At 37.3% G+C, this 19,343-nt stretch overlaps 3 protein-coding genes across 3 annotated transcripts; 1 reads left to right on the forward strand and 2 right to left on the reverse strand.

Annotated features, from left to right (window-relative positions):
• Nucleotides 1-3,321: 3,321 nt before the first annotated feature.
• LOC136068210 (uncharacterized) lies at nt 3,322-3,906 on the reverse strand. The gene has a single exon (XM_065775053.1). The coding sequence runs from the start codon at nt 3,904-3,906 to the stop codon at nt 3,322-3,324; it is 585 nt and encodes a 194-aa protein (XP_065631125.1).
• Nucleotides 3,907-4,549: 643 nt separating this feature from the next.
• On the reverse strand, nt 4,550-5,407 carry LOC136068212 (uncharacterized). Its single transcript, XM_065775062.1, has one exon. The coding sequence runs from the start codon at nt 5,405-5,407 to the stop codon at nt 4,550-4,552; it is 858 nt and encodes a 285-aa protein (XP_065631134.1).
• Nucleotides 5,408-6,614: 1,207 nt separating this feature from the next.
• LOC111992576 (uncharacterized) lies at nt 6,615-14,024 on the forward strand. The gene is made up of 6 exons (XM_024024455.2): nt 6,615-6,704; nt 8,770-9,742; nt 11,432-11,435; nt 12,445-12,696; nt 12,887-13,512; nt 13,723-14,024. Exons 2-6 carry the CDS (start codon nt 8,772-8,774, stop codon nt 14,003-14,005), a joined length of 2,136 nt encoding a protein of 711 aa, XP_023880223.2. The 5' UTR covers nt 6,615-6,704; nt 8,770-8,771; the 3' UTR covers nt 14,006-14,024.
• Nucleotides 14,025-19,343: the final 5,319 nt, after the last annotated feature.

Below are 19,343 nucleotides of genomic sequence, written 5' to 3' on the forward strand. Positions count from 1 at the left end.
TAACTTAGTTTCTGTTTAATAATTCAATAGACTTAGAAACACAAGTTGCAAAATTAGGACAAATTGTAAAAGGAAGTAAAACAGAACTGTTCTTATTAATAATAATACCTCCTTAGGTTGCTTACATTCTAGGGGTGGAGTACAGTTTTTTCATCTAAATCCTCTAAGTAATAAGTACCTATTCCTGCCACAGATGTGATACGATACGGTCCTTCCCAATTAGGCCCTAACTTTCCCCAGACTATATTTTTGGTAGTTCCCAAGACTTTTCTCAATACCAAATCTCCTAGGGCTAACGACCTCAACTTGACATTTGCATCATAATCTTGTTTTAGTTTGTGTTGGTAGTAGGCCAATTGAACCATCGCATTCTCTCGTCGTTCGTCTATCAAGTCTAGATTCTTCTTCAACAGTTCATCATTTCAATCCGAAGTGAAAGTACTGGTCCTTAGTGTGGGAAAACCCGTTTCAAGAGGAATCACAGCCTCAGCCCCATATGTCATTAAAAATGGGGTTTCCCCTATTGACCGTCGAGGCGTTGTTCGATACATCCAGAGGACATGTGGGAGCTTCTCCACCCATTTTCCCTTTGCATCATCCAACTTTTTTTTAAACCCATCCGCAATGACTTTGTTGATAGCCTCGGCCTACTCATTTCCCTGTGGATAGACCGGAGTGGAATATCTGTTCTTTATCCCTAGATCGGAACAATACTTTCTAAAAGCCTTGCTGTCAAATTGAAGACCATTATCCGAGATGAGAGCTTGAGGAACCCCGAATTGAGTAATGATATTTTTCCAGACAAATCTCTTGACATCTAAATAGTCTGTGCCAACCAGCAGATATTTTTTATTTCCTACTGCTTTAGGGAAAAGGCTAACGATGTCTAAGCCCTACTGAGCAAAAGGCCAAGGACTAGAAAGAGGATTAAGAACTCCCCTCGGCTGATGGATGTTCGGTGCGAACCTTTGACATTGATCACATTTCCTAACATACTCCTGTGCTTCTTTTTGCATGCCTGGCCACCAATATCCCTGAGTAATTGCCCGGTGAGATAAAGATCTTCCTCCAGTGTGACTCTCACAAATCCCTTCATGTAACTCTTCTAAAAGTGTCTCTGATGCTTCGGGATGTACACAAAGCAGATATGGCTCAGAGAAAGAGCATTTGTATAACTTTTTGTCCTCGGACAGTCAAAACTGAGGAGCCTTTCTTTGTAACGTTTTAGCTTCTAATTTGTCCTCGGGAAATATATCCTTCTCAAGGAATAATAGTATAGGATCCATCTAACTATGCATCGAATTGATTTGATTGACCTGAAGCGAGTCCCTCATTACTAGGGTGGGTGTGTTTAAGTCTTCAACCATTATCACTACGGGTAAGTTTTGCGCTGAGGAGGTAGCAAGGGTAGCCAAAGCGTCTGCATAGGCATTTTCGCTCCTAGAGACATGGGTTACTTCAAAAAATTCAAAATTTGCTTGCATACGCCTAACCTGGCCCAAGTACTCCTGCATTCTTGTGTCCCGAGCTTCCAACTCCCCTCTAACCTAGCCCATGACCAGTCTCGAATCTGAGATAATCTCCACTATTTTTCCACCTAGTTTCTTGACCATCCATCCCATTTAATAAAGCTTCATACTCTGCCTCGTTATTAGTAGCTGAGAATCCTAACCTTAAAGACTTCTCGATAATGACCTTTTCAGGAGATATCAGAACCAACCCTACTCTTGACCCTCGCTGGTTTGCTGCTCCATCCACGTACACTTTCCAGGGTGAGGCATGTTGCGCGAATATAAGGCCAACTGATTTTTCATACATGCCCTGTGGACTTGTTTCTATTTCTTCAGGGCCTTCAGCAAATTCAACCACTAGATCGGCGAGAATTTGACCCTTCACAGAGGTTTGAGGCATATATTTGATATCAAAAGCCCTTAGAATTGTACCCCACTTAGCAACCCTGCCAGTGTAGTCTGCATTCTGAAGTACTGCCTTGGGCGGATACTAAGTTAGGACGACCACAGTGTGTGCCTAGAAATAATGGGGAAGTTCCTTGTAGCGTGCACCACTGCTAAAATGGCCTTTTCCAACGGCAGATAACGTACTTCAGCCTCATGAAGCGACTTGCTTACGTAGTAGACTGGCCGTTGTACGCCATTATCTACTCGTACCAGAATAAAACTGATCGCATAAGTGGCTATCGCCAAGTAGGAAAAAAGGACCTCATCCACCTCGGGGCTAGACATAATGGGTGGCTGAGATAGATATTCTTTAAGCTGCTGAAATGCTAGGGCGTACTCCTCAGTCCATTCGAATCTCTTCCATTTGTGGAGTAAAAGGAAAAAAGGTCTATACCTATCCGCCGACCTGGATATGAATATATTCAAAGCAGCGGTCATCCCAGTCAGCCTTTGGACCTCCTTAGGATTCCGAGGTGGTTGCAAGCTACTTATGGCTCTAATTTGATCGGGGTTCACTTCAATTCCTCGGTGAGTCACTATGTAGCCCAAAAACTTCCCTGAGCTTACCCCGAATGAGCACTTGGAAGCGTTCAGTCGCAATTTGTATTTCCTTGAAATCTCAAAAGTGTTGGTGAGATCTGTCACATGCTCGGCCACTACCCTGCTCTTCACAACCATATTATTAATATAGACTTTGATGCTACTGTCCAACTGTGGCTTAAACATATTCTTCATCATCCGTTGGTAAGTAGACCCTGCATTCTTTAAGCCAAAGGGCATTACCTTGTAGTGATAATTTCTAATGGGTGTGAGAAAAGCGGTCTTTTCCTGATCATCCAATGCTAGTGGGATTTGATGATAGCCTTGAAAGGCATCTAGGAAGCTCATCCGAGGGTGGCCTACTGTTGCATCCACTAGCTAATCTATACGAGGCATAGGGAAATGGTCTTTTGGACAAGCTTTATTAAGGTCCATGAAATCAACACATACGCGCCACTTTTCATTTTTCTTTTTCACCATGACCATATTAGCCAACCATATTGGTCACCTCGTCTTTGATAGCCTCGGCATGTATTCTGGACGAACGCCGAGATGGCTGTTTCTTCAGAGTAACAGAGGGATTAACATCCAAATGATGACAAATGAAATCTGGATCCACCCCTGGGGCTTTGTAAGCATTCCATGCAAACACATCAATGTTTCTCCTAAGGACCTCAACCAATTACTTCTTCTCCACCAAAGGCAACTGTGCCTCGACCTGAAAGAACTTATCTAGGTCATCCCCAACACTCACCCTCTCTAAATTCTCACATTCCACTTCACCGGCAGATGTGCTGAAGAGGGTCACCGGAGTCTTTGACTGCTATAAGTCATTCTCGACCGTGGCCAAAGTATCTGTCTCTGGCCGATGTTGAATAGCCGTTATCAAGCACTGCCTAGCCATGGCTTGATTTCCCAATATTTCTAACACCTGGCCTCTCGATGGATATTTCATCTTTTGATGAAGAGTAGAAGAAACAGCCATTAAGGTATGCAACCAGGGCCTACCCAAAATAGCCATATACGGAGAAAAAGCATCTACCATAATAAAATCCACCTCTACCACGTCTGAGCCAGTCTGCACAGGCAATCTAATCATACCCATCGGAATGATCGATCTACCTTCAAAACTCACCAATGAGGAACTATAGGCTGTCAAATCCTGGGGTCTCAAACTCAGCCTCCTATATAGGTCGGGATACATCACCTTAGCTGCGCTCCCCTCATCAACCATCACCCTTCTCACATCATACCCCCAGATCCTAAATGTAACCACTAAAGCGTCATCATGTGGTTGTATGGTTCCTCTCTTGTCTTCATCTGAAAAGCCCAACACCAGCGATGTGTCCAGTTTGGCTCTCTTTGGCATTAAACTGGAGCCCTCATCTGAACAATGAGACACAGACATTACCCTGGAGGGGCAAAACCCTGTTCTTCCCGGGGCGGCAAATATAACGTGTATCGTGCCTAAGGGGGGTCCTGATGAAGCATCGCCTCAAAATGTCGAACCTACTTGACTTCCTTGGCCACTGGAATGATGCAAAAGCTGGGTCAATTTCCCTTCTCGGACCAGCTGATCCAAATGGTCCCAAAAATTTCTACAATCTTCAGTAGTATGTCCATGATCCTAGTGATATTGGCAATAAAGGTTTTGATTATGTTTCACAGGATCCCCTGCCATCCTATTGGGCCATCTAAAGAATGGCTCGTTTTTTATCTTCTCCAGAAGCATCGCCTCAAAATGTCAAACCTAATTGACTTACTCGGCCACTGGAATGATGCAAAAGCTGGGTCAATTTCCCTTCTCGGACCAGCTGATCCAAATGGTCCCAAAAATTTCTGCAATCTTCAATAGTATGTCCATGATCCTGGTGATATTGGCAGTAAAGGTTTTGATTATGTTTCGCAAGATCCCCTGCCATCCTATTGGGCCATCTAAAGAATGGCTCGTTTTTTATCTTCTCTAGAACCCGTTGTACTAGTTCTCGGAACATGGCGTTAACCACTTGGAAATTAGTAGATCTTGGTTACCCCTCAAAATCCTTTCGAGGTTAGTTATTATTATACCAGTCCGACTTGAAATCCCTCCTCTCCTGAGGGACTACCTTGGACTTTCCTCTACCCTGTATCTGATCCTCCTCTACCCTTCTATACTTGTCAATCCGATCCATAAGCTGACGCACGTTGGTAACAGGTTTACCAGTCAGAGATTTTCTCAGATCATGCTCGGTTGGAAGGCCAGCCTTAAAAGTATTAATAGCCACATCATCATAGGCTCCATCTACTTCGTTGAACATTTCCCAGTATCTATCAAAATAGGCCTTCAGGGTTTCCCCTTTCCACATAGACATGGATAATAACGATCCCAAGGGCTGAGAAACCCTCCTGCAGGTGATAAAGCAGGCACCAAAAGCTTGGGTGAGCTTTTCAAAAGAGCCAATGGAATTCGCTCTCAAACCGTTGAACCATCTCATCGCCACTGGACTCAGGCTAGATGGGAAGACCTTACACATCAAGGCCTCATCCTTAGCATGAACAACCATTCTTTGACTGAAATAGCTAACATGTTCCACTAGATCTGTTCGACCATTATAAATGGTGAACGTGGGCTGATGGAATCGCCGAGGAAGATCTGCATCCTCAATGCGTCGTGTGAAGGGCGATTTTGAAACTTGACTCAAAGCTTTGTTCAGGGCGTCATTCCCTAAACCCTTGCGAGGCGAACTCTTATACTCTCGTCTGCGGTGGTACTCCTCATCATAGGAAAAAGATTCATTGGGCGGAGTTCTTAACCTCTGCCTATAACTAGTGTCATCTGACTCCTCAGAAGATTGCCTGGAGTTGTGAGACCTACACCTTCGTTGCTCGTGTCGTAATTCCCTTTTCAATTTGTTAATCTCACGTTGCATGTCCCTGTCATTCTTTACATGGGAAATATGGCTTTTCCCCCAAGAATGACTTCTATCAGTGTGGGTTGTTCGCACACTTCCCTCACGATCCCCTTCTTGTTCAAGGACTACAAGAGGATTATCATGCTGAGACCCCCGGGACTTTGCCTGGTGTGGATTAACATCTGTCTATTGTGGGTCCACCACTGGCTGTTGCAGTGCTCCCCCTTCCATCACAACTGCTGCACTTGCCTTTCCTTATAAATAGATCAAGTTCTCCCCATAGACGGCGCCAATTGTAAGGACTCAATTTGGAATGACCCTAAAAAATAAGAAGGAAATGTGGTCTAACAAGCCCAAACAATAAGTTTTTAGAGAGTGGGCGAAAGAACTAGTTCCATTCAATAGAAAAGACTATGATCATTATGCAGCCAAAGAAGTCCCCCTTAATGTCATCTCCTTTCATGTTATATACCACGTTCCTCACCCCATTTTCACCGTACATGTGTAGGTTCTATCTTGGGAACTCCTTTCTGTCCCATCTAACAACCCCCAGAGTCTCCAACTAGCAGTCATAAAGCTGCTTGATTACTGTTCAGGTATCACTTTCACATTAATGCGGCCAGAGAGTTAGCTGGGAAGCATTTAATGTGAAGGTAGCAGCGTTAGAAGATATTTGTTGCCTCCCTTATCCCATATCTGTTTCTCAATTACAATACAACCTTGTGAACTATCCAGTGGTAACAAGATAATTGCATTTACCTCGGACTATCATTCCGAGATGAACCTTTTCCTCGGATGCACTTTGGACTTTCATATACAATCTTCACATCCTTTTCTTATATTATTCCTACCATGCCCTTATTTAGTCATCCTCGGACGGATTACCATCCTCGGATTGGGCCATTGGGCCGTAGGCCCAATTCTTACAAACTTACCAATACCTCCTTAAATAGCTAGCCCCACAAGTAGTATTAACTATAATTAATGGTAAGGACTTGTCAATAGTTGACAGAAAAGTCTAAGGCCCATTGAAGTTAATGTCTTATTTGTTCCCTTTTGATCCTACTCCAAGCCACATACTAAAGCCCAATTGAAATTACCCAAAAAACTAGCCCAATTAGATAATTAATTATAAGGAGAGAAATATACAGAATTTTGTAAGAAAATGAAATAAACGTATGTGAGTGTAGGACACTCTATTATTCTCCCTTGAACACACACATATAAACTGATTGAGGGCACAAGTGGAATTGAGTGAAGATTAAAAGTGTTCCCAAGTATTTTTAATCTTTGTTTTGAATTTCACCGCATCAAGGTACATTTTCTTGTTCTTATATTCTGAAATTTACATAGTACATGTTATCAATTGCAAATGAAGTAGATTTGTTAATTTTTCACTGCGTATATTTTGTATGCAATACAAACATGTATTTTTCCAACAAAAACCACTGAAGCCAAATCTCTCTAGAATTATGTACAAAAAATTCCATTCAATTCTATAATTATATACCTTTTGTTAATGATTTTATGCCCAACCACTGGTATGATTTATACTCTTCTTGAATGTATGATCTATTCTTTGGGCGAGATTGTTCATTCTACTAATGGAAGACTAGCAATTTAACGTGGTTCGGCTATAAAGGGCCTAAGTCCACAGTATTCTCTAGTTCTCTCTTTCACAGTGTGTTTCTCTGTTACATTGTTCTGTTTATATACACAGCTTTTGGGGACTGGATAGGAACACTACACACACTCAATTCCTAGTGTATCTGATTTCGCAAATTACAAGGCATGCAATTTTCTGAGATTTCCATATCAGTTTAGTAATAAGAATTATTTGATTTGGTATGTGAAGTTTCCACATGGGTTTGATCCTTCTCAATATCTAAGCACTCCATCTGGTCGTGGTCTCATTCTATATGCAATTATCTACGCACGATCGCAATGATAATTTACTCCAGTGTATCAATAGTGAATGATAATTCACATTTTTAGCAAAAATTGGCTCATAATAGAAGTCGATGAAAATTTTAAACAAAAAAAATAGTTCATTAATTTCAGTATAAAAACAAAGTTGTCCTTGGTTAGTTTTGTAAAGGGCGAGATAAGAAAGAGGTTTTTTATTTAACAGGATCATTCTCATCAGTCATCACAAGTACCCTTATCCGTCAGCTTTGAAAATGTCCCTTAAGCTGACTCATTCAAATTTTCTTATTTGGAAAACCCAGTTGATGTTTGAGAGTGAAGTGATGCTTAGATTTCTCAATGGTGAGTTTGCAATACCTAAAAAAAAAACGGTGATTTCCATTTACAAGAAATGAAAAGGATACCATGAAATTGAAATTCATTAACAAACAAGTACAAAAACAAAACAATTCTATCATATTATACCTTTTGTTGTTAATTTTTAGAACAAAGTTTGGCTACAAATTTGGTTAGCCTAAGACTACAACTCTCACTAATAAAATTAACATAATTATATACTTTGAAAATATAACAGTTGAATTGTATGTTATTTATATTTTTAATACACGTTAAATTTCATATTAATTTGATTTTTTTTATTGTACAATTTACAATCTTATTTTTTATACATGATTTTAGATTACAAAAATCTAAAATTTAAATATTTAATTAATGACGTAGCTATTTGTCTTTGAACTTCTGAAAATTTAGCAAGCATAAAGATATATGAAAATGTAATCTAATATTGGATTTGTTAAAATTCAAATTTACTAAAAAGATATTTGGTGGAGTTGTACTCTTTAGGCTATAGTCAAGTTTGTTGATACATTTTTTCCTAACTTTTTTGCCCAAATAATGGTATGATTTTATACACTTCTAGAATGTAAGACCAATTCTTTGGGAAAAAATTGTGTTATCTACTACGCACCCCATTTTGTAGTGGTCTCATTCTATTAGAAATTATCTTAGAAATAATTAATTACTTCTAAAGGATCAAAAAAAAAAAAAAAAAAAATTCTAAAGAAATTCTGCACAACTAGAATGTGAATTTACTTGTGTCCTAATCGGGAATGGTAAAGATGGTGGCATGCGATCTAAGCGTATTGGAGTTTTAGGTTAGTTTTTATGTAAGTGGTATCTTTTGTGATAATTTGTGTGATTATAATTCTTATTATTAATAATGAATTGTTGTTGGCATTAACTGTGAAGGTGGGCTTTTTAACTACGTTAATTTTGGCCATTGTTTGCTATTTTATTGTTTTGCATGTATTTTCACAAGAATATTTATTGTAACTAGACACAATCTGTTCACGTCATGCTTGCTTATCTTTTTTCACTCCATAAACTCTTTTAGTTTTGCAAGCTATCGCTAATAGTTTCATTCATCCACTTCCTCTCTTTCTCAACCAAGGCAGCAATGACTTCCACCACCAAAGAAATAGACTTGGAGATTCTTCCTTTCATCCGGGTCTACAAGGACGGTTCAGTGGAACGCCTCGAAGGCTCACCATTTGCTCCACCAACACCTGATCAAGACCCAGAAACTGGGGTCTCATCCAAAGACAAAACCATTTCCGAGAACCCTTCTGTTTCAGCTCGCCTTTACCTCTCAAAACTTACTGATCACACCCAAAACCAAAAGCTCCCCATCTTAGTCTACTTCCATGGTGGTGCCTTTTGCATTGAGTCCGCCTTTGGAAGCCACTACCACCGCTACCTCAACAGCTTAGTCTCCCAAGTCCATGTCCTTGCTATCTCGGTCGAGTACAGACTTGCACCAGAATACCTTCTTCCAGCTGCTTATGAAGACAGCTGGGCTGCACTTCAATGGGTTGCCTCTCAATCAGCTGGTAACGATAAAGAGCCATGGTTAATCAATAACGGTGACTTTGGAAGAATATTTATAGGAGGTGACAGTGCTGGTGGCAATATAGTGCATAACATGGCTATGAGAGCTGGTGTTGAGAGCTTGCCTTGTAGTGTTAAAATTTCAGGTGCTTATCTTGTCCACCCTTATTTTTTTAGTTCTCAGGCATATGGGTCAGAGTCCAAGGAAGGCCACGAGAAGAGCTTGCCGTATGCAGTTTGGGACTTAGTGTATCCCTCAGCAACTGGTGGTGTTGACAATCCAATGCTCAATCCTGAAGGACCAGGTGCACCGAGCTTGACTGGGATTGGGTGTGATCGGATGCTTGTGTGTGTGGCAGGGAAGGATGAGTTGACAAAGGAAAGAGGTGTTTGGTATTTTGAAATAATGAGGAAGAGTGGGTGGAAAGGCGAAATAGAATTGTTTGAAGTGGAGGAAGAAGGTCATATTTTCCATATCTTCAATATTGAGAGTGAGAATGCTAAGGCTATGATCAAACGCTTGGCTTCCTTTATCTTCAAGTAAAAAAAAAATTCTGGCACATTATAGAAGGAATGCTGCTTGGAACTGTAACTGCAGCAAGCAATAATAATTATAGTGGTAGTAGATGCTTCCTGATGAATCTTGATGAGTCCCACTAACTTCCTTCCATTGTTTTAGTTTAAATTGTGTTGTTTGATTGTGGCAAATTCCTTATTTCAAAGTCGAATAAAATTCGTTTGTTTCTTTATTAGTGCTTCATACTTCACCAACTGTATTATGTCAAATATCTGATTTTTTTTTTTTTTTAAAAGAAAATCTTTGAATACTTAATAAGAAAATTAAAATGGACAAGTGGTAGGTTGTAATTGGAGTATAAAGAATAAAGTGAAACATTAAAAGTGAGAGAGAAGATTTGTATTAGTCAAAGACTGCTTGTGATGAAATTGGTTATTTATTATTGTGTTGATGCCTAATTTGGTTATGTCTATATATATCCATGCATATACAATTTTATTTTCCCTCGAGATTTAATTCATACACTTGTTGAGCTCTTGACAATATTTTAGAGCTAATGCAGACCACTCTCTCTAATCGGAGATGGTATTTTGTATCATGGGGATGTATAAAGCCTTGCTAACATGGAGGTTGGTATGCTATTATTAGTCTCATTCTATCTTAATTCTTATGGTCTAATTGGATAAAGGGAGATAGAGGAAGAGTAGAGGATAGCAGAATAGAGATAGTCAGAAATTATCAAGTCTTACATTGATTTTGCACTTTTTTACCTACCCTTTTTGCTTTAGTGAGAGATTCTTTGGAATCATAGCTTCTCAAGGGTGCTATGTAACATTCCCAAACAGTGGCCTTGTTTCTCTCAACTTTCCTTATATTTTGCTCCATGGGAAACCACACCATCAAGCCGTGGTTGTGCCAAGTAATATTTTGGATAAAAACAATTTTATAGATAGAGACAACAACCTATTTATTTATATATATCTAAAAGCTAAAGCGTAGCAGTTATTATTGTTACACTCCTATTAAGCCACCTCATCCTTCATGTCATTGTCACATCATTATTATTATTTTTAATTTTTTTAACATTATTAAATATATAAATACATTGGCTTTACAAATTCATCTTAGATGGTTTTAACTTTACATATTTAGCTACGTTAATTTTAATGTTATAACTAAGTATTGTATATACATATTCCTCTTAGACGATTTTAACTTTACATATAATTTTGACCCTTTATATTTCTTTATTTTGTCTCTTATTATTATCATCCTCTTACTATAAAATTTTAACCCTCTCTTATTTTATTTTCTCACACGAATAGGCTCTCTCTCTCTCTCTCTCTCTCTCTCTCTCATTTTTTTTTTTCATTTTTTGTTGGATTTTTTACGAAGTTTGTACACCTGTTGTCTTATTATTGACTAACTCATATGTGTTCCTTGATGCAAGCATTTTTTTTTTTTTTTTTATCATTTTATTTGCAACTTGACTATACTTGGGGGAAAATTATAGTATAATATGTCCTTATTTTGTGTTATTGTCAGGTTTTAGTTTATTTGGAAAACAACAAGATAGTTTGGATAATATGATGAAAAATAGTAAGTGCAGTTGAAGAAGATGATCTCTGTGCAATTTCCTTTCACTATTTGTAAATATATTGTTTAACAAATTAGTATCAAATTGTTATATCTTCATTATATGATGTTTTTAGATGCGTAAGTAATTGTTTTTAAGCATTTATAGATATTTTGTATTACTCATCTTCCTTATCTCATTAGTGTATTTTTTGAAATTTTTAAGAAAACAAATTCAATTTTGAGTTTAAAATGATTTATTTATCTATTTTTTGCATGTTGGATTAGATGTTAGATTAGATTATGGCGTAAATGCACTTTTAGTCCCTACATTTTGACGTTTTTCCATTTTAGTCCCTACATTTTATTTTTTCCACTTTTAGTCCCTAAACCAATTAACGAGTTCCATTTTAGTCCTTTCCGTTAGTCAACAGACGAAAATAGCTAAGGTGGCAGTTGGAGCAATTAAAATATTATAAAAATGCCACATCTCCCATGACACATCAACATATAATTTTAAAAAATTAAATTATTAATTTTAACAAAATTAAAAAACATAAAAACAAAATTTAAAACATAAAAATAAGTCAGAAAATCAAACCAAGAACACAAATTCAAAATTAAACACATTGAATCAAATAAGATGCAATTTAGATCTAACAGAAGAACATTCAACAAAAGAACAAGAACACACAAGAATATTCAACAAAAGAACAAGAACATAAGAGCTTAAACCAGAACCAAACACAAACTCAAATTTCAAAACACAAAGAACATTAATCTAAATTTTTTTTTCGTAAGAACATTTCTTCTTTCCCAATACATGAATATCACGTTATTCCCCAATCAACAAACTAGCAAAACCCAAAAATTTTCTTAGGAAACAAATACACAAAAAACCCAAAAAATTTCAGCTCAAAAACAAATCATAAATCTCAAAGGCACCATTTTCTCAAACCCAGAAAAATCATCAAATCCTAAATCCCCAAAGTACCAAATCAATCCAAACAAAAAAATCTCAAACTCAGAAAAACCCATCTCAAGCAAGTTGAACCCAGCAAACCCACTCAAGTAAAACCAGATCCGGAGGCCATGCTCCCCGTTGACGAGCTCTTCTCTTTGATGGAAACCCAACCCGAATAATACCCAGAGCCGATTCTACGACCCATACCAAGGGATCCAAGTCTCGATACCAGTTCGCAACATCTACCAACTCCCCACCACCCCTCAATACCTCTTTGACGAAGAAGCTCACCGAAGCCGTCGTAATCTCAACAACAACCTCACCTTCTTCACTGGCTGCGGCTACCTCCTCGGAGCTCTAGGCGGCGAAGCTTCTGGCCTTATCGCTAGAGTTAAATCGTTCGAGCCCAGTGACACCGCAAAGCTCCGGACCAATCAGGTGCTCTAGATATGGTTATCAATTATATCAAGATTAAGGTAGTGTTTGGTTAGGGTGATTTATGAGGGATGGAAAATGGGGGAGGGCAAGAAGATGAGGATAAATTCTGAAGACTTCTCACAAAGGTCTTCCATGTCTTCCTTTTCCTCCACTTTTAACCCTTAAAAGTTTTGCAAGCTCACGTTAATAGTTCCATGCATCCACTTTCTCTCTTTCTCAACCAAAGGCTGCAATGACTTCCACCACCAAAGAAGTAGCCACAGAGATTCTTCTTTACATCAGGGTCTACAAGGACGGCTCAGTCTTCACTGCTCACAACCAAAACCAAAAGCTCCCCATCTTAGTCTACTTCCATGGCGGCGGTTTTTTCTTTGAATCCACCTTCTCAAGCCTCTACCACCGCTACCTCAGCAACTTTGTCTCCCAAGTCCATGTTCTTGCTATCTCGGTCGAGTACAGACTTGCACCAGAGCACCTTCTTCCAGCTGCTTATGAAGACTGCTGGGCTGCACTTCAATGGGTTGCCACTCAGTCAGCTGGTAACGATAAAGAGCATTGGTTAATCAGTAACGGTGACTTTGAAAGAATTTTTATAGGGGGTGACAGCGCTGGTGGCGATATAGTACATAACATGGCTATGAGAGCTAGGGTTGAGAGCTTGACTTACGGTGTTAAGATTTTAGGTGCTGTAGTTGAGCACCCTTATTTTTGGAGTTCTAAGCCAATTGGGTCAGAGTCCAAGGAAGGACACAATAAGAGCCAGCAGTGTTTAGTTTGGAACTTTGTGTATCCCTCAGCAACAGGTGGTATTAACGAGTCCAAATTTTTTATCCCACATTTTCTGTTCTACTTTATACTCTATTAATAAAAACTTGACACATGTTCGCCTAATTAATTAAATACTATCATTATTAATTTATTAATATTATCATTATTAATTAATGGTAGCATTTAATTAATTAGGTGAACATGTGCCAAATTTTTATTGGTGGAGTATAAAGTAAAGCAAGAAAAATAGGACAGAAGATTTGGACTCGGTATTAACAATCCAGTGGTCAATCCGGAAGGGCCAGGTGCACCGAGTTTGGCTGGGCTTGGGTGTAACAGGATGCTTGTGCGTGTGGCGGGGAATGATCAATTGAGGGACAGAGGTATTTGGTACGTTGATATGGCGAGGAAGAGTGGGTGGAAAGGGGAGGTAGAATTGTTTGAAGTGGATGGAGAAGATCACGTTTTCCATATCCATAATATCGAGAGTGAGAATGCTAAGACTATGGTCAAACGCTTGGCTTCTTTTATCTTCAAGTAAAAAAAAAAAAAAAAAAAAATTCTTTTTTGGCTAGAATTGTTTTGGCTGCCTTGTTTGGATAGAGTTTGTAATATTAATAATGTTGTTGTGCCTGATTACCTTAATAAAAAAAATTTCTGGTGCATTAGAAGGAATGCTTCTTGGGACTGTAACAGTAATAATTATATAATAATCATAGTGGCAGCATATGTTTCCTGATAAATCTTGTTGAGTTCCACTTGCTTCCTTATTTATTTATTTATTAATTTAACTTATGTTGTTTGGTTGAGATCAAGAGGCAAAGTCCTTTTGTTAAAAGACAGCTTGTGGTTATTTATTGATCTTAGAGTAATGCTATGTATGCAGCATTTTCACAATAATTTCATAATAAATCCTAAATGGCATATTGTTACCGGTTCTAATTTGGACCCACCACTAGCATTATATTTTTACCCACTAATATCAACTTATTACCTAGGATTTGATGTTAAATAATTGTAAAAATGTTATGGATATAGTATTACTCTTTATTATAATGTATTGATACTTGATTTGATAATCAAAGTGGACTACACTCTTTAGTGGAGGTGGTATTTTGTATTGCGGGAATATCAAAGTGGACCATAAAGATCAAATGGATTGAATATGACCAAATTGGATCTAATAGGACCGAAGTGGATGGAATAGACCGAATAGAACCAATATGGACCGAATAGACCGAATAGGACCAAAGTAAACCGAATTGGACCAAAGTGGACCGAATAGAACCAAAATAGAATAGGACCAAATTGGAATGAAGTGGAAAAAATGGACCGAGTTGGAATAGGACCTAATAAGACCAATGTGGACCAAATAGGATTAGCAAAACCAAACACACAAAAGAGAGAGACATAAAGATTATCACTGGCATTATTTTATTTCACTTTCAGCTAGTTGGAGAAAAGATGGAGCAAGCCTTCTGAAGTTAAGAATTTTGAAAGCAATAATGACCTGGCAAAACAGGCGGGTCAGGTCGGGTTCGGGTCAGGTAAATCGAGTTGGCGGGTCGAACTGGTTACGGGTCAAAACGGGTCATTTTTAAACAGGTCAATCGGGTTGCAGGTCGGGTCGGGTTGACCCGTATTTTTCAAACAAGTTTTTTTTTTTTTTTTTTTTTCAATTACAAAAACAAATCAATAACAACCTGTTTAGAGAGAATGAATAAAATCAATTAAGCAAATGAATTGCACTTAATGTCACTTGTTAATATCCTTCCAATTCTGACAGTTTTGAGCATGACGAAAATTATTTATAGTCATAAATTCATGATGGAAAAAGTCTTCAATGTTAATAGTTCACTGTCAAAATGCATATAATTACAAGTTTACATCTTCAAAAATAGATAGATCTTAAAACAAACAAAACAAATAAGCCAGCAAAGTATTGTTAATATTTTTTCTTTTGGATGTTTTTATGGTTTTTGAAGCATGAAATTCTTTTATTTTATTATTAAGATTTGGATCTTTTGGGGGTGATAGATTGTGAGCAAAGGATGAGCATAGATTAAAAAAAAAAAAAAAAAAAAACAAAGTTTTTTGTAGCCTAGTGTGCAGGTTAAGGCAATTTTTTTTTTTTTTTTTTTTTTTTTTTTTTTTTTTTTTTTTTTTTTTTTTTTTATGGACAAACGGAGAAATTCTTTATAATTCATAATGGCTTCTAAGAAATCCATTACTTCTTCATTATCGTCATCATCTCCTTTCTCTTTGGTGCTAGTCTAAGTGCAAGTGACCAAAGATTAGAGCTTGAAGTGATATCGGTGATGAGAAAAAGGAATTAACTCTAACACTATGACCTATGACATTCACTCCTAATGATAGCTCTTTATCATCAGACCAAGATACCAATCAGTATTTGGTGTAAGCGGGAATTGAATCCCAAATCACTTATTCAACTATCATAGATTTTACCAATTGAGTTAACCACTAAGTTTAGTCAATTTGAATATGTATGTTATAACTAGGGCTGTCCACGAGTCGGGCCGAGTCGGTTTTGGATCCAACCCGAACCCGACCCACCAGCGTTGGGTGGAAGGCGGAGGGACTCGAAACCGACCGTCGACGTCACTCGGTCGAGTCAATTTTGGGTTTAGGTGGTGTTCGGGTCGGTTCGATCGGTGGAGAGAGTCGCTGGATCCTACAAACGTCGCTTGGATCTTCAAAACATTCGCCGGAATCTTCAAAACATTCACTGGAATCTGCAAAAACCCAATAGATCTGCACCAAAAATCGCCGAAATCAACCTAGATCTCCTCGAAACTCACCGGATCTCACCAAATATGGTCAAGATCTCGCTTGGATCTCCTTGAATGTCGCCGGATCTCACCAAATCTCGCTTGAATGTCGTCGGATCTCACCAAATCTTGCTTGGATCTCCTCGAATGTCGCCGAATCTCACCAAATCTCGCTTCGATCTCCTCGAATATTGCCGGATTTGTATATAACGTCGGTCGGGTCGGGTGGCTCAAGTTTTGGAGAAGAAAACCCACCACTCGACCCGTCGGCATCGGGTCTTGGGCGCGGAAACCTGTCATCGACCGTCGGAGTGGTCAGTTCGGACAGTTGCCGGTTCGGATCTAGCAGGTTGCTCGGCTTGGTCGGTTCCGGGTTGAGTTGGACACCCCTAGTTATAACTTATAAACACATGCTAATTTAATTTATTTAGTTAGCTAGTTAAATATTATTATATAAGTGATGAATAAAGTAGTCATTAGTTGAATATATTCAAAATTTACAAAGAATATACCCTTTGAATATGTATACCTATAGTTTTTTTTTTTAATCTTTATATATTAAGACAATTCAAGAAGTTAGTTATGGTTTCAAAAAATATCAAAAACACTCCTAATCTAATTATATAATCCTTATTCCTAAAAATTAAAAAAAAAAAAAGGGTTAAAATTGTAATTCAACAAAATTCAAAACAAAAAAAAAAAAAAAAAAAAAAAAAAAAAAAACCTACCAAAGAAACTTTTTTCCTAAAAATTAGCACATTCTCTATAAATATATTTCACATATGTTTAATGTATTTTTCCCTAATAAGTAGCAAACACTAAACCAACAATTTACTCCATTTCAAATTCTAAATTTTAGTTTCTTAAAAAAATTTCGCGTGTAAATTTACTAACAATAGATAAATTAGAATTGAAAAATTACTTTAAACTCCAAAATAAAAAAAGAAGAAAAGAGGCTCATTCACGTTTGCCGTTTGTGCTTGTGCATTTGTTCATTTGTTTGTGCCTTTGGCTTTGGAGTTTGAACAATAGCCTACAGCTCAGTTGAATGAGTGTTTTTTTTTTTTTTTAATGGTTGTCTTGACTCTTGAGTCTTGATAGCCTTGGCCGGCCCTTGTTTTGTTGTTAACGTGTAGAGTAGTCTTGTCTCATCACTCATAGCAATTGGCAGCAAGCATTGAAGCTAGCTATTATTGGCTTTGATAAATCAAATAGTGATTCTCACGTGTCAATGTCATGTCTTGAGTTTTAATTGTTTTTTTATTTTTTTTTTTATGGGGAGTTTTTATTGTTTATAATTTTATATTTATAATATATTAATTATTAATTTTGGTACTCTGTGTTTTATGCACTTAATATCAAGACATAATTTAAATATTTTTTTAGTAAATTCTTTTTTATAAGTCGGGTCACAGGTTATTCGGGTCGGGTCGGGTTTACTTGCAAAAAAAAAAAAAATCGGATCGGGTCACGAGTCAACCCGTTTTTGCTTCGAGTTAAAAAAATCGAATTCGGTTCAGATATTTTTCGGGTCAGGTTGGGTCAGAAAATCCTGACCCGTATTGCCATGTCTACATTGGACGGGCTTAACACAAGACTATATTTCTCCTCGCAACAATCCTCAAGGTCATTTTTATTTTCAGATATATCTAATTTTTATGCCTTCTATCATTAAAAAAAAAAATTAAGAAAAGGAGATCTTTTAAATAGACGTGTTTATTTATTTATAACGTGGAATTTTATGGAGTAAAAGAGATATCTTCTTAATTTGATAGTTGGACGTTTAATGTGAGATTTTATATTTATTCTATGGGAAATTAATTTGGTGAGAAGTAAAGTCCAACACTACATGCTGCCAAAGTAGGATGAATTGTGAAGATCCAAAACCGGTTTATAATTGATTTGGGCTACTCTACTTCAATTCATTGAAAAGATTAGTTCAGCCAGTAAAGAATGTTCTTTAACAAACTATATTCTCCAATCTCCAATGTCTTGTTCTTGGCCTTTTTTTGACCTCCTTAATTGCTCTATTTTGTTTTGCCAATATTGAAGCCTAATGTTGCTTATGTTTTAATTGAAATTAGTGAATATATCCAAATTCTTTGATGACATTGGGAATCTTTTAATAGGATATTCATAACTGATGTTTCTTTTGTTTTAAGCTAAAATTAGATACGTACGATTCTTGTGAGACTATAAATTTATGTGATAGGCTTAGATGTTGAGACTAAACCTATGTGATAGGCTTAGATGTCATTTAATTGATACATCAGCATGACCATGGATAGAATAGTTTCTAATCAAAGGCAAAAATAGCCAAATGCCACTATTTTTCAAAATTATTAGTATTTTATTACTATTTAAGAAATATTCAACAATGTACCATTTTTTTGAAATATAGGTTTTGACATGAAACTCGAATTTACAAAAATCGAGTATGTAAGAAAAGTCCACTTAAAAGTCGAGTTCCTAAAACTCGAATTCCTTTTGCCTCTGTTTCAAAAACTTTCACTACCTTTTACACCGTGGGTGATGATGAAGCGTTTTGAAATGGGTGGACACGTTTCAACCCACATAAACATGTGTCCTTCTGACACAACCATTTCAGAAGAGGATCCGTACATGCATAAAGTCATGGAAGTACTGTACCTCTATGAATATGATGGACACATCAAACCAATGTTCAACATTATCTTCCTGTTTTAATGGCTGAGAATTCACGTTTAACGTGCGGCATTTTCATGATTATCTATTTTCTTAAACTCGAGTTTTGTGTTAAGCTCGGGTTTAATAAATACAAACTTTAAAAAAGTTTAAATATTTCTCAAATGGTATCAAGATAATGATTCAGAACAGAAAGCAAGGAAACAGAGAAGAAAGAAGTGCAGTGATGATGAACACAAGTTGCACAAGTTGAACGACAGATAGCCTTGTAGTTTTTAGTTATACATTGTAAACGCTTGTAGTTTAGTGTTATATTTTAAGTAAAGCACTTCACACGTGATTTAACTAACCAAACACGTGCTGTAACCGTTTCCACTCTTCCTGGGAATTTTGTTTGCTCTGTTTTGTGTATTTAAACCAGTCATT

Source organism: Quercus suber, unplaced genomic scaffold (genome assembly GCF_002906115.3).
Source record: "Quercus suber isolate HL8 unplaced genomic scaffold, Cork oak 2.0 scaffold_7, whole genome shotgun sequence".
Classification (NCBI taxonomy): Eukaryota; Viridiplantae; Streptophyta; class Magnoliopsida; order Fagales; family Fagaceae; genus Quercus; species Quercus suber.

What these genes read in the sequence shown, in the direction of transcription:
- LOC111992576 (XM_024024455.2), top strand. Translation starts at nt 8,772, where the DNA reads ATGACTTCCACCACCAAAGAAATAGACTTGGAGATTCTTCCTTTCATC. An exon ending in CAAAGCTCCGGACCAATCAG is followed by an intron (nt 12,697 to 12,886) that starts GTGCTCTAGATA and finishes TCACGTTAATAG; the next exon opens with TTCCATGCATCCACTTTCTC. An exon ending in GCAACAGGTGGTATTAACGA is followed by an intron (nt 13,513 to 13,722) that starts GTCCAAATTTTT and finishes ATAGGACAGAAG; the next exon opens with ATTTGGACTCGGTATTAACA.
- LOC136068212 (XM_065775062.1), bottom strand. Translation starts at nt 5,407, where the DNA reads ATGCAACGTGAGATTAACAAATTGAAAAGGGAATTACGACACGAGCAA.
- LOC136068210 (XM_065775053.1), bottom strand. Translation starts at nt 3,906, where the DNA reads ATGTCTGTGTCTCATTGTTCAGATGAGGGCTCCAGTTTAATGCCAAAG.